Source organism: Telopea speciosissima, chromosome 1 (genome assembly GCF_018873765.1).
Source record: "Telopea speciosissima isolate NSW1024214 ecotype Mountain lineage chromosome 1, Tspe_v1, whole genome shotgun sequence".
NCBI lineage: Eukaryota > Viridiplantae > Streptophyta > Magnoliopsida > Proteales > Proteaceae > Telopea > Telopea speciosissima.
Genome location: NC_057916.1, coordinates 2,559,019 through 2,574,384, shown reverse-complemented (window position 1 = coordinate 2,574,384; position 15,366 = coordinate 2,559,019). Strand labels below are relative to the sequence as shown.

The window sequence follows — 15,366 nt, the reverse complement described above, 5'->3', positions numbered from 1 at the left end:
GTTGTGGACTTGGAAATGTGGTTGGTCGACTTTATCCAGATTGTGTTGTTCCTTCATCCTTGTCATCCTGGATTCTTCAGCCCTTAAAACAGGTGCAAATACTTGCTCTCTCACAGGCTATATTGATCTGATAGGTTTCAGTCCCTCATTAGTTTCTTTTAATAGTCTCGTATAGGTCTCTTATCGATCTATTATCAGTTGGGTCGCAGCGTTTCATATACAAAAAGAAAGTGAGAGAGTTGGGCATGCCGCCAACTTTAAGCGGCATACCCCAATCACAGGGCTGGACACAGGAGGCCAAGGGGATCTCTTCAAGGGGGGGGGGAATAGAGTTTGACACGCTATGCAACCTGGCGATGTGCCCAGCCTTTACCCAAAATGAAAAAATATTGATTTTCCCACTGCCTCCTTTTGGTCCATCCAATCAGTTCAAGCCCAAATCGAAACAAACTGAGGGCAAACTGTTATAGATTTTGGTCCGGTTGGTCTTTTTGATTCGGCCTCCATTTTGATACCCTTATGACAACACGGCATGATCTGAGATTTGATCCTATCTGCTTGTAAACTACCCTGTTTTGAGGCCAACCTAAGGGCGTGGTACGTCAATGTGTAAGCCCTGCAGCATTTGGTTCCACTGTCTTTGGCTATGGTTCAAGTCTCATTCAATAATGACAGTTGTCTTTCAATTTCAAAAACACTCTTGTGAAAAAGAAAAACATTTCGATCAACTAATAAAATGGTGTACATTCACCCAAAAAAAAAAATGGTCTATTACGCGTAAATAATCGATGGCTCGCATAATTGAATTTTGCTGAGAAACTCAAAAAATGATCATACCACATCGTCTTCTTTTTATTAAATTATAGGAATAGGCGCATCGACTCTCCACTAGTGTGAAGGCTGAAATTATATTAAGGTAAAATTCTAGGAGAAAGTTTTCCTACATCGACGGTGAAGGAAATCTAAGGTCAAAACAATCCTCTATCTCCTATTGTACAAGTGAAACAAGTGAGGGGTTGGCTATATCATATTGGCTAAAACAACCCTCTAATGGAAGCAATAGACTCCCATTAGCTTGGCTGCCAATATAGATGGCCTTTTTGCTGGAGTCTCTAGAAAACTATTTTCCTTATCGCTTTCTCCCATAATCATGGATTTGAATATAACTGATTGGAGGGAAAAGACTCATGTGATCGAGAACACCTGCACGCCATCGAGATGGAATTCAAAGGAGGAGATTCTACCTGGATGGCTTGCAGGCGTACGAGAACATTTTCATATGTGAACCTGAGCCAGTCCCTCAAAGAGAGTCTATCAACTCCCCCGTATATAGAGAGTAGCGTCTCTTCATGTACGGTTTTGTGACAACATATGTCATTTTTTTACATTAAAAACGTCCTTTTTCTTCCATAAATATCACTCTATCACTCTTAATGAAACCATGAAGGGATAAACCATGAAGGGATATCTATCTATGAAAGCAAAAGGACATTGTCTTCATAAAATTGTACGTGAAGCCTTATCGAGTTATCGTATAGGGAGCTGATCCAATCTCACTCTCTTTAGCGTGGGTAACAGAAAACTGTTTTACCAAAAGATAAAAAAAAAAGGTAAAAGAAAACTGGTCTGGACTCTGGAGCACGGTTTTAATAACCATTATTGGGATCAGGATCGATCTTGGCCAATACCAATCCAAATCGCTCTGAATCGGGTTGAATCGGATGAATTTACCCTCGTTTTTCTTTTAAAAAACCAACTTTTCTACTTTGGTGATACAAACCATGCTCGGTAGAGAATTTACTTTTGGTTAGAGTCCACTTCTGCTCCTTGTACGTGAAAGGTAATAATTATTCTTCATGTATGGTTTAGTGATGATATTTTTTTTTTCTCTCACAAATGCCTCTCTAAACACTATAAATCATGGTTTTAGTGCATGATATCGGAATGGGTATCGGTCAACTCGAAAACTGATATGGTATTATCTTCTAATAATCTCCTTTGGCACCTCCAAAGATTGGCCGTATCGTATAAATTTGCCCCTAATCCTCCTTTAAAAATAGGTTTTTTGATCGATTTACCAATTGTTCGTACCAGATCACCAATATGGTATTGGCAAGGTGCAAAACCGGTATAAATCGCCCGATACGGATATTTAGAATCATGCTCTGAATGACAAGTTAGAAGCAATTATGGACGCAAATGTACGTGAAGTCTTCACGTATGTGAAGTTGATCTGGACTCTGTTCATTTAAATATCGCCGTCCCACCCGTTCTGCGTAGTTTGCTTGTTTCGGAAGTGCAGTCTGAAAATCCTTTCGTCTTTCTCTCGGCTCGGATCGATCACCGGCCTGGCCGCCTGGGCCCTCGGCAGTCGGCATTGGTTTACTTATTTTACTGTTTGTCTCTTTTACTTCGATGGTTCAATCTCCCCCGGCTCTGCGTTCGGTTTTCCGCTTTTTGAAGTTTCGAATCCACCGGGATTAGGTTTTCCATCGATAGTGTAGGCATCGCGCAATTTCCATTCTTCGATCTCTCGCGTTGTTTTTCTTTCCTCACTTGCTGGTTTTGGAGCTTCAGACCAGATTCGATTCTGCAATGGTAAATATGTCAATCCTTTCGATTCAGTCTCTTACACTCTCTTTTTAATTGTTCATTTTTAGGTCTCAAGCTTCTTCTCATTCTGGTTCTCATTGAGTGTTTGGTTACTATGCTTGAATTTTCTTAGTTTCGTTTTTTCAACTTCCTTTTCCATTTGCAGGAAGGAGGAGGTAATCTAGATGCTGCCATAGAGTCTTTGTTGAATGTGGAGAAGCAGATGAGACTTGCCGGAGATGTCGCCGGGACAAGGAAAGCCGCCATCGACATCCTGCAACTTTGCTTTGAAGCAAGAGCATGGAAGACTCTCAATGACCAGATCATTCTTTTATCGAAGCGAAGAGGTCAACTCAAGCAGGTATACAGAATAAGACAAATTAATAGCATGGGAAAGTTCTGTAGCTTATATCGAACAGTAAAAACTGCTAGTAGAGGATAGTTTGAGAGAGGCGGTTTAGTTTGCAGTTTGCAGTTTGGAAGCCACAAAATTGGATATATTGTTTGGTGCAATTGCGTGATTTGCTGCCTCAGAGTTGAGAAATTGGTGTTTCGTGGTCTTAATGTTATATCGTGGAAAATCTGTGACGTGGGGCATGTCTCCATGACTACTGAATGCTTAAAGTTTGAGGACAAACTTCTTCTGTTATGAACCTCACTGAAATGTTGAAGGTTGTAGGATGGTTGCAAAATGTACCCTGTGATGTCCTTAACTAAATCGGATCCTGATGCTACACATGGGACTAAACCAGCATCCCCTTCACCAATCACACTGGCCTCTTTTTGCGTGGCAATTTCCATCATTTATGGCTTTAAATTCCAATCCAGGTTGTCACTCCCTGAATTGGATGTTGGAGTGTGTTGTGGATTTGGTAATAGTTTATGCCAAACCTACCCAATAAGCCAAGAAACCTATGAATTGATTAAGGCACATTAGGTTAGGCGCTTAATTTGTTGGAATTGTGACAAACTCCAGATTTTCAGTGGAGTTCAAAAAACGGCAAAAAGGGGAAGGGTGGTCTTAGTTCTGACCTGGTATCATTGTTTGGAAAAGTTATGACAATGTAAGTTCTGTTTCAATGACTTTAATTAATGAAAATTATTTTGTTAAGTGTTATTGATGGAATGTTTACATTCGACACTATAAATAAGAGGCTGGCGTGACCAATAAAAAAATAGCATGTGTCAGTAAGGAATGTATTCAACTGGTTATGCAACTTATGGTGTTTTGTTATACCCTTTAAAGAAATGTTCTTTTTTTTCTGAATCGTTCATCTTATCTTTGAACTTGCTATTTATGGCGCACATCAGTTATTCCTATTCATCATCTCATTCATTTCATTTGCTGAATTTTCTAGGCACTTAGTTAATTGTTGACTTTTATTTTGAGGATTACATAATTATCGTGCATGTTACATTATTTGATAGATGCCATTAGAGTAAATATGTGGACATAGTTAAAGATATGTTTAATGGAGTAGTGACTTGTGTAAGAATGGGGAATGGGGCAGTGAATTCCCAATTACAATTGGATTACATCAAGGATCAGCCTTAAGCCTGTATTTGTTTGCGCTAATCATAGATGAACTGACTAGAGACATTCAAGATCAAAGTATGTTTTTTGCTGATGATATTGTTTGGTGGATGAAACAAGAGCAAAGGTAAATGCAAAATTGGAATTATGGAGATCAACCTTGGAATCAAAAGGTTTTAAGATAAGTAGAACAAAAACAGAGTATATGGTGTGTGACTTTAGTAACAATAGGATTGAAAGCGGGATGGTGAAAATTGATGATAGAGAGATACTGCAAACTGAAAATTTTAGGTATTTAGGGTCAATCATAAATAAGGCAGGAGAAATAGAGGATGACGTTGCACAATTAATTAGAGTAGGGTGGATGAAGTGGAAGGGTGTGTCCGGAGTGTTGTGGGATAAAACTCAAATGGAAATTTTATAGGACAGTTATTGGCCAGCAATGATGTATGGAGCTGAAAACTGGGCAGTGAAGAAACAACATATAAACAAACTTAGTGTAGCTGAAATGAGGATGTTGAGATGGATGAGTGGTAAAACTAGAAAATAAAAATAAGGAACGAACAAATTAGAACTAATTTAGGAGTTAGCCCCACCCCCCTCCCAATACATGATAAGTTGCAAGAAATTCGTTTAAGGTGGCATGGACGTGTGCAACGGAAGCTTTTGAGTGTGCCGGTACAGAGAGGGGATTTGAGTAAGATCGAAGGAGCTAAAAGAGCTTGCGGTTGGCCTAAAATGATTCAAGGAGAAGTGATGGCTAGTAACAATTATGACTCTGAATAGAGCTGATTGGGGGAAAAAGGATCCATGTAGCTGACCCCATTTAGTTGATATAAGGCTGAGTTGTTGTTGTTGTTTTTCCTGTAATTCTATTTCATATTTCTCAAGTCTGTGTCATTAGTGATATTTCTGTTGGACTCTTTCGTGTGACATTGTTGGTGGAATTGGTTTCCTGCCATTCAGTGTTTCTTTATTTGTTTTTCAGGCAGTAACTGCAATGGTCCAGCAAGCGATGCAGTATATTGATGAGACACCAGATATTGAAACACGTATAGAGTTGATCAAAACACTTAACAGTGTTTCTGCTGGGAAGGTGATAATTTATATATGTTAAAAATTAAAATATTGTGATGTAGCTTATAACTTTTCCTTCCTAAAGTCATCTTTATTATAAAGATTTTATTTGAAGTTATTATTTATTCTGTAGATATATGTTGAGATAGAGAGAGCAAGATTGATCAAGAAACTTGCAAAGATTAAGGAAGAACAGGGTCTTATTGCTGAGGCTGCTGATTTGATGCAAGAAGTTGCGGTAAGTATTGTATGAGACTATATGAGCTTGTAAAAGATTTTTTAATAGTGATCTCACTGATCTATGCTGGTTAAGTTACTTTGAAACTTTCTTAATTGTATGAAAGCAGAACACATGTATTAAATGTGCAGTTCGTACATTTGCTAATGCCCTGTATTAATGATATTGTATTTCAGGTGGAAACATTTGGAGCAATGGCAAAAACGGAAAAAATAGCATTTATCCTCGAACAAGTAGGAAAATTATCCTGAAATCAGTAGAGGACTTGGTTAAGAGTAGGATGGTCTTTAGGACATAAATTTGATTCCAATTATTTTTCCAGCTAACTTGGGATTCAAACTTTTCAGGTTCGTTTATGTTTAGACCACCAGGATTATGTGCGTGCACAGATCCTTTCGAGGAAGATTAGTCCTCGTGTTTTTGATGCAGCAGATACATCTAAAGAAAAGAAAAAGCCCAAGGAAGGTGATAATGTTGTTGAAGAGGCTCCTGCTGATATACCTTCCGTATTAGAGTTGAAGCGGATATATTATGAATTAATGATACGGTATCCCTTAATCTTCTCTCTGTGTGTGTGTGTGTGTGTGTGTGTGTCTTGGGTGAATACTCTGAGGATAAGGCTATCCCTCATTTAATTTACTTGGGTATTATGAGGATTCTGGCTGTAATTTCATTTCTGTTCTAAATGTCCAGTGGATTTTGGGGTTTCTGTTTAAAAGATGTTTTTTCAGATGCCTGATTTTTATTGTATATCCTTGTTGAACTTGTATTTGATATTGGTAACTCCTAGAACCTTATTGTTATAGGAGATCTAGAAGATGATAGACTTCCAGTTTCAGTGAAATACTTTTGAACAATTGAACTTTCTTTTCAAAAGAGCCATGCTTCTTTCATGTTTGGAAGTAAACTGTTTTAGTTATATTGCTTCTGTATATCAAGCTCGTTTCAGAATTTTAATACTCTGGATCATCCTTGAATAAGGTTATTTGAATGAGTTAACCTCTTTTCGTACAGACTGTTATGTCTGTCATTGTACTCATACCTTAATTGATGAATACAGTTGTACCTGTTACTAGGTTAGGACACAGCCATTTTGATAAAGGGATGGTAACATTGGTAATGAATGGAACCCTGACATTGTGGCAAGGTTTAAAATCTCGTTTCGTTTCGGTGTTTCGGTTTGACCAAAATTTCGTCGAAATATGGTATTTTTTCTGTGGGTGTAAAATGCCAAATGACCGAGATTTTCGAAATTTCTGAAACGAGATGACCGAAATTTCCAAAATGAGATGACCGAAATTTCCGAAAATTTTGAAATATTGCATTTTTTCAATTCGATGTTGCATTTCGTTTCGACCGAGATACTCGAAATCTAGACCGAGACGAAATGAGTTTTTGTACTATGCATTGTGGAACCATTTTTAGCCGGATCTATGTCAGATTTGAATATATTAGTACCTGTCACTTTTGGTTTTAGATTCTGGTAGGTTGCAGGTGGTGCAAGAAAACTGACAAGTAACCATGGGGTTGGGGGACAAGTCTCCTGAAATGGGTACTTATATGAACTTGGCTAGAAATTTATTCTTAAAATGGAGGTTTAATCTTCTTCTTTGTCTTCGTAGCCATGTTTGACCTTTGATTGCGTTACCAAAACATATCGTATGGCTGTATCTCTCAACTATCATGTTGATATGGTAATGCCAGAATCTGGGTTACAGAGAAATTAAGCGCTCCCTTTTCTTTTCTTTTTTGGATGGGGGGCGGGGGTGGGGGTGGAGTGGGATGTGAGCAAATTTAGAGGCCCCAATGGAAATAGTAAGGTAGATTAACTTGATTAAAAAGTATCTAACTTACAGCAGAGATTGATAATAGAGAATAAAAAGAAATAGTGAAAAAAGAAACAAAGGGTAGGTTTTGCAGAACATCCTACATCTGAATAAGACAAATTGATGGATAAGGCACTTCTCATGTGAATGCATCGTTGTTGTGGTTTAACTGGCCTGTATTTGGGCTTGTCTGACTCAATTTAACCCTTCTCCCCTGTGCACATCTCAATATGAAAATCTTAGAGGAATATGATATAGAATATGTAACCTGAAATTGACATTGTATCACAAGCAGTTCAAAGTAGCATTGGTCCCCCCAACATGTGGCGCCCATCATCTACTTTCCTCTGCCTGCTTCCAAAATTAGACTGGAGTTTGAATGGAATCAAGTTATGCTGAACTGGACATTGAACTGACTGGAGATTTTAGGTTGTACTGTATTTGGCTTTGCATGAAATAACAATGATGTAATTGGCTTCATTTCTTATGTGTAGGTACCATTCTCATACTAATGAATACCTTGAAATCTGCCGTAGCTACAAGGCAATATATGAGATCCCTTCTGTGAGAGAAAATCCAGTGCAATGGATACCGGTAGTGGCAATTGTTGAGTTTATATTTCTGCCAAGATTTGTCTTTTGGATGACTTCCCAAATTTGTTAATTTTCTGACAACGTTACTTCTCTTAGGTGCTACGGAAAATTTGCTGGTATTTAGTGTTGTCACCACATGATCCAATGCAGTCAAGTCTTCTTAACTCTACCTTAGAAGATAAGAATCTTTCTGAAATTCCAAAATTTAGGTATGTCTTTTCTAATCTTTTTGCTGTTGCTGTGGCATCTTTCTTTTTCTCTTTTGTGTATTCATTTCTTCTTATGCTTGCGTATGGTCTCTCTTTCCATCTCAGGTTGCTCTTGAAACAGCTGGTCACAATGGAGGTGATCCAGTGGACAGCTCTTTGGAAGGCATATAAGGATGAATGTGAGAATGAGAAGAATATGCTTGGGGGTTCTTTGGGTGAAAAGGCCACAGAAGATCTAAGACACAGAATTATTGAGCATGTAATGGTCCTATTTGTTTGAAGTCATTGACTTATCCCTTCACATGTTTACTGATTTTCAATTCTTTTGGCAATATCTGCTTGCAGAACATATTAGTTGTGTCAAAATATTACTCAAGGATTACCCTGAAAAGAGTTGCGGAGCTGTTGTGCCTCAGTGTCCAGGTCTGATGCTTCTTAATATTTTATGTTCTGAGGTTTTCCTTTTGTTATGTTCAGCATATGTGTTTCCTTATTCTATTTAGTCTACTATTAGTCTACTATCATGATGCCATACTTGATTGCTATACTTTTTACAAAGAGAAATGAGTATTCTGGGGAGTTTATTTATTTGCACATGAGAATGGTAGACTTTAGAACTATTAGTGGTTTATTAGTGAATGCCCTTAGTTTAGCTGATGAAAATTGTTGGTCTCAACATTGGGGCTGAAATGCTAACTTAGTAATCTGAATATTTTAATTTCCTTTTCATACTTAATTGATCCCAAGCATTTCATAATCTAATATTTCTCTCAAAATGAGTATTCAGATTACCTAAAGTACTTTGTAAAACTGGTTTTTTTTTATCACAGGTGCTTTTTATGTCCCAAGCATTTGATAGTCTAGTTTTTTCTTTTACATATGATTATTTATACTCGTTTCAAAATATATAGGAGCACAACCTTGGGAGGATTGTGCTCTGTAAACCAAAAGTTGGATGAGTAGTGCATCCCGTGAATTAGCCATGTATCAAATTTAGTATCCCATATCTACCACATAACCCACCATTTTTGAGCCTTAAACCTTGTCTTTCTACTGTTAAAACTCTCTCAGAGAAGGTGAGTTGTTAACCATTTTTCGAAGCTTTATTTCTGCATGTGGGAAAGTGTGCCCGGGCGGAAACATACCAGGTAGATGGTGACGTTGACAACATTTCCCTACCAATCTGCCATGCAGCAGATATTAGGGCTGTTAAGAGAAGCTTCTCTTATCAAGAATGTGTAAAGGACATTTTCCATTTATTTTGCAGAGAAATTAGTTTTTATTTGTATTGGAATTAGTGTATCTAAGAGTGCTGGAATACCATGATTGCATTCTCATATTATTAAGTCATTAACTGTCAATAGATTGGCTGGTTCAATTGGCAGAACTTATGTAAATTAAGGGAGAATGCATAATTTTGTTGTCCTTTAGAAAGCTCCATTATTTATAAGAAGAGATCCCACTTGTTTTACTTTCCTGCAGCATGTGAATATGAAAGAACAATATAGATCTATTATTTTTTCCGGACTCCCAAACTTGAAAAAGAACCTAGAAAACAGTTGATGCTGCTGCAAGGAAAAGGAGGAAGGGCTAGTTCATGCGGTCTGTCTTAGCTCTGGTTTTAGTCTAGCAGTCTAGTAGATCAGGTCAGGGGGTTTTTAGGAGTAATTTTGATTTATGAATATTATTTTGAATATTTGAGTTATTGGGATTTCAGTTACTGTTTTATTATCCTTTTACTCTAGTATTATAGTTTCCTAGATAGATTATGATAGCTAGTATAGGCTGGCGGCAGTTTGGTTTTTTTCTCCCCCAGTATAGTAAATAGGAATCAGGGATTCCATGTTAGCATCTGATTTGGTCCTTTTGATATTCTATCTGTTGGTTGTAAGGCCAGAAGCCCCTTCTCCCTGTTTTTCTGAGTAAAGCTTCGAGGTTTTTGTATGTTCTTTGAGAGATTCGCAGTATTGTTTGGCATGGTACTAAAACTCGGAACTCGACCCCAACTCGACCCTGGGAAAAATTGAGTTGTCTCGAGATATCTCGAGATCTCGGTCGAGTTGGTGCATATTTTTTTTTCAACTCAAAACCTAGTTTCGGTGGGTTTTAGACCTAGTTTGGGTTTGAAACTTGGTACTCAGCCTATTTTAGGCCATTTAAACACAATGACACTATCAGATTTTGCAAAAACAAAGTCCAAATAGGAGTTTCACTTCGGACCCTAGGTTGGTAGGCGACGACGTACTAAAATACCCTACTCTACACATAATTTGAGATGAATCCTTCAATTTTGTAGCTAAATCCTTCAATTGTGTAGCTGAATCAACTCTCTGGCAGGTTGTACGTTGAAATCCGGAGGTAAAATGAGCTCACAGCCTACACGGGGGAAGAAAAGAGGTTCTGGACAGAACTCGATCGAGATTCTTTCGAGTTACGATACTTTTAAAGGATAAGATGGGTCGAGATCTGGGTCGACTCGAGATCTCGACCGAGATATTGCACTTTTAGAACTCGTATTAAGTCTCGTCTCGACTCTTTGGAAAACCGAGATCTCGCGAGTTCTCAATCTATGTTGCTTGGGTGAGATTCTTAGGTGTTATCTGGTTAGATTCTAGTAGTATCTCAGGCGCCTTGTTGGTTTCGCCTTGCGTCCAGGCCCCCTGCAATGCTTTGGGTTGCCTATACGCCGTGACAACTATGGATTTCCTATCCTCTATGCCTTCATTGTTGTCAAGGCATTGCCTTGGCAATAAGTGGTTCTTGAACCCCTAGGCAACCAGGGTTTCCATATTGTGTAAGGCACCCGGACAGAAACTAGGGGGGAAAGAAAGGGAAAAATGAGGAAAAGGGTGAGATTTTTTTTTTTTTTGGGGGGGGGGGGGTTTGGGTTGAAGGAAAGAAAAGTCGGGAAATGAGGAAAAAAAACCAGAGAAAGAATGGAAAAGTAAGAAGAAAAATGGGGCGAAGAAGCAATCGCAGCTGCCACTGCCGCTAAAATGCAAATGCAATAGCCATTGCCGCTGCAACCACTGCTGTGCCTCTGCTGGAGGAGGGAGGTACTACGTGAAACTTGCGCTATTGCCGCCACCTCTTCCACTGTCGACCTAAGGAAGAAGAAGAGCAAATGGATCTGGATTCCATTTGTTAAATTATGACTGTCATGGACATTTTTTTTCAGTACAATGCCCCCCTCCAATTTACAAGAAAAAGAAACAAAAAATTTATTTTACAGACAAGTCCCCCCTTTCAAAGCTTTATCTCAAGGGAATAAATATTATAATTTACATCTAAAACCCCTTGGTATATGCACGCTTTAGGTGGCATCTGCCTAGGCGCCTGGCCACTGACCAACTTTCCCTTGGCGTCATGACGACTATAATCCCTTCTTATAATTTTCTATTTATTCCTTTGAGCTCACCAGCTCAGTCTCCTTTATAAATATTGTGGCATCTCTGTTTTGGTTATTATTTTCAGATGCTTCAATTTGTTTTAACTTTATGATATCTCTGATTAGAATTACATCAAATTTGGTCCGTGAGTTTCTAATATCTGTTCTCTTGAATACTGGTCTGAGTTTCTGAGTTGGCAAACTAGAAATTAGGTTCTAGTTCTCTGTCCTGGTTTCCCAGTGCCATTAGGACTGTTACTGTGCACCCTTAAACTGTTCTCAGACCATTGAGGGTTTTTTTGTCAGCAGGAAATCTTGAGTTGAGGAAATCCTCGTAAGACTACTTGACTGGCTTTTCAAGCCCACCTGCCCTGCCCTGAATAGTCATAGATTTTTTTCCCTATGATCCTTCTATTCTGAGTATCTGGTGTAAGCGTTATTTTTGTACTCTATTTTCTGGTTGTTGGAGATCCTTTCCCTCGAGTCTCGTAGACTTAAGAGATCAAGCTCACCGTGAACAACCAGGCCGGAATTAAAAAATAGTATGATGGTTTTTGTGCCATTTTATTTCAATCAGGGTTCAGTTTTCCTTAGCCATTTCATGATAGTAATAGGAATTGTACAAATTCTAGGGAAAATGCCCGGGTTTGAATCTTGAGGGCGGGCACTTTGCACAAAAATGCCAAAGATTACAACTGACTCCAAACTCACCCCACCAGGATTGCACATAGGTGGGACCAGCACTGGGGAATGATCCTTTTCAATCTGAATTGTACCCACTACCAGGTAATATGCCTGCTCAGCTGGCCTCTGGGAAATTGGTAGATTTTGCACTAAACTCTCATTTTCATAAGGTGCAATTACTGAAAAATATTCTGTTCAGGATTGGATATTTGGACTGTGACTTTCTTCTCGTAAACAGAAACTTAAGGCCATGCTTATCTTCTGGATTATTGTGATGTAAAGTAGATGAATGCTAGCTTGACTGAGATCCTTGTAGAAAGTAGTTATTGGATGTTGCCAAAGAATTCCATTGTGGAAAATGTATGTGGAACTAATGAATGTTTGGGCATTTTTTGTAAATATTACACTACACTGGCATTTTAGTAGTTAGATTTGTTGTGACATGAGAATCACCGCATATGCTGTTGTCCCATAATTGAAAGTTGGTAGCAGCTTGCCTCACTCCGTATCCCCAATATGTTCTGCTGGTCTTCTTGAAACTAATGACTAATGTGATGCTGGGGGCTGTTTTCACTATCATTTGCTCCTAATATTAATATAATACAAGAATAAATCTCTGGCAGCTACAGAAACTGTGTAATGGATTCTGTCCACTTTGTATTATGTTGTCAATTGTTGTAGAGCTCATGAGCCATAACAGTTACGTTTATTTTCAAAATCTCTTTTAGGAAGCTGAGAAGCACCTCTCAGACATGGTTGTAACAAAATCGCTAGTGGCAAAGATAGACAGGCCCATGGGAATAGTTTGCTTCCAGACAGCGAAGGACAGCAATGACGTTCTCAACTCATGGTCGATGAACTTGGAGAAGCTGCTTGATCTTGTTGAGAAGAGTTGCCATCAAATCCACAAAGAAACCATGGTCCACAAAACTGCTCTGAAAGTCTAGGTGAGTGAGAACTCTCTCCCCGCCCCCTCTAAAAATAGAAACTGAATATTGTTAAGAGGTGTCATGCATATGTTTTATCCTCTATTTTACAGGTTTTCTGAAAACACTTCATATTTTGTCACTGATTGGATGTCTATTGGACAGCCTAATGGAACAAAAACTTGGTGCCCTCTAAAGTGGGTTGAATTTAAGAACACTGTATACTTCATTGATACATGGTAACTCACTACCAATATACGAACATCATTGTTTTTAACCATGGAAAGAAATTGGAGTTTGTTTACGGAACTTTTGGCCGAGCAAATGCTAGCCACGGAGTGAAATTTCTGTACTTTCGTTCTGCCAACTTTATGGCCAAGCAAAAATATTTTTTTTTTGGAGAAGTTTGTTGAATTGCAGAGCTAACTGAGATATGATGATTGCGTTCAGCAGTTCATCCATATCCATGTATGACTTTGTATTGCAAGAATATGCTTGGCCATGAATTTCATATTACATATTAAAATTTACAATGTAAACCAGATATTAAACGCCTTATTTGGGACTTCATTTGGTCTCTTGTCGGTTTGGTCCTCTATTTCAGTTTAGTTGGTCCAATTAAATTGTTTTAAACAAATGCTTATTCAGGGTAACATGAGATAACCCATAATTTTAACCACCCCCCCCCCTCCCCCCACACCAAAAAAAAAAAAAAGATAACCCATAATTGTATTTCTACCCAAAAAAAAAAAACCATAATTGTATTCTCTTAAAATCTCAAACGAAAACTTGGTAGGTAGATATCAGGTTTTGGTCCAGCTAAAGATTAACATCCTTGTTCCAGTGTACAACCGCGAGTGTAGAAAGGAGAGGTTTGGGGTGCCTTGTATGTTCATTATATGACAAGGTCCGTTGAGGAGGGATAACCATGGTTTAAAATATTGGAGGCAACCGATTTGGATCCAAATCGGTCAAGTATTTTGACCTAGAATTCTGGATCAGAGCGGCAACGGCAATTGGCCGATCCGCACCCAGTTCCATTATATAACTGGCGTAAATCAAGGGACCCTTTTCACTTATCAATTTGATAACACTTATATGTATCATTTGGAAGAATTATATGGTAATTCTAACTATTGGATGTCTTGGAAATGGTATGATACATATCGTATTAGGCATTCATGGAGGAAACCTACATTTAGGGGTTGAGCATATTTGGGTAGATTGTGTAAATGTGATCCTATTCTAGCAACTACAAAAAGGGTGTACTGAGCGCACCAGGCTACTGTAGCCTGCCATTATGGGGTCTTAGTATACACAATCTTACCTTCATTTCACACAGGCTGTTTCTCAACTCGAGCAGTGATACTATCGCAATGGAGCAACTTTACCTTTGCGCTGAGGTCCAGCCTCCTATCTTAGCAACGGCATTAATCCTAAATTCAGTGAACATGTTGTTCCAAACTTCCAGTTGTCAAGTAGGAATCAAATTTCCTTCTACTCATGCCATTACAATGCTTCTGAAATTGTATTTTTTATTTGGGTACTAGCTTCTCAAATTGTTTGACAAATTTTACTTTATTTTATTTTTATCCAGGACTTTAAACTATGTATCGGAAGAACAAAGGGTTTCCCACCTTTATTCCATACATTTTATATTAGATTATTTGAGAAATTCTTCATTTATAGTCAAAATATAAAATTCTTTTTCCATGCCCCAGAAAAAATAATCCAGGAAGTAGGAAAGGCTTTCCCACCTTTATTCCTTGTATAAGAAACGATTTCAACTCCTTCAATACTTTTATTTTGGAAGTTATTTATGGTTTAAGGCTATGTTCTTCTTCCTTCCTAAAAGAGAGAAAAATAAAATAAAGGTAAAAACAGGATTGTCCACACTAATGGATTTGTATCAACTATCAATAAATAGATAGCCCATTGGCTTACTTCAGGCATGAGATTGAATTACATTTGGCTGGGTCTATTTAATTTTCACAAACGCTAGGTCATATATGAATTTTTATCATCTGCAGTTCCTCTGCCTAGTACGGTTTCCTAGTATCTCTAATAAAAGGGGATGGATCCCATTCGGACAGTGTGTTTAGTCAAGGAGTGGAATGATCATTTCAGCCCCCTATGAGGGGAACTGCACAATCATTTCGATCAGCGAACCTCAGGAGATAAAGGTCAATCATATATAGGTGAAGAATCAACCCATAAAAATCCCTAAATAGTAGACCATTCCTCATGATATAAATCTTTTTGCTACCTCACAAAAGTTGGAGTATTCAACTCATGATTC

General features: G+C 38.2%; 1 protein-coding gene across 1 annotated transcript; it reads left to right on the top strand.

The window, feature by feature from the left end:
- Positions 1–2,416: 2,416 nt before the first annotated feature.
- Positions 2,417–13,466, top strand: LOC122664759 (26S proteasome non-ATPase regulatory subunit 12 homolog A-like). Its single transcript, XM_043860734.1, has 12 exons — positions 2,417–2,598; positions 2,759–2,953; positions 5,115–5,222; positions 5,337–5,441; positions 5,618–5,674; positions 5,789–5,988; positions 7,762–7,861; positions 7,957–8,069; positions 8,175–8,328; positions 8,415–8,492; positions 12,870–13,088; positions 13,181–13,466. Exons 1-11 carry the CDS (start codon positions 2,596–2,598, stop codon positions 13,086–13,088), a joined length of 1,332 nt encoding a protein of 443 aa, XP_043716669.1. The 5' UTR covers positions 2,417–2,595; the 3' UTR covers positions 13,181–13,466.
- The last annotated feature ends 1,900 nt before the right edge of the window (positions 13,467–15,366 follow it).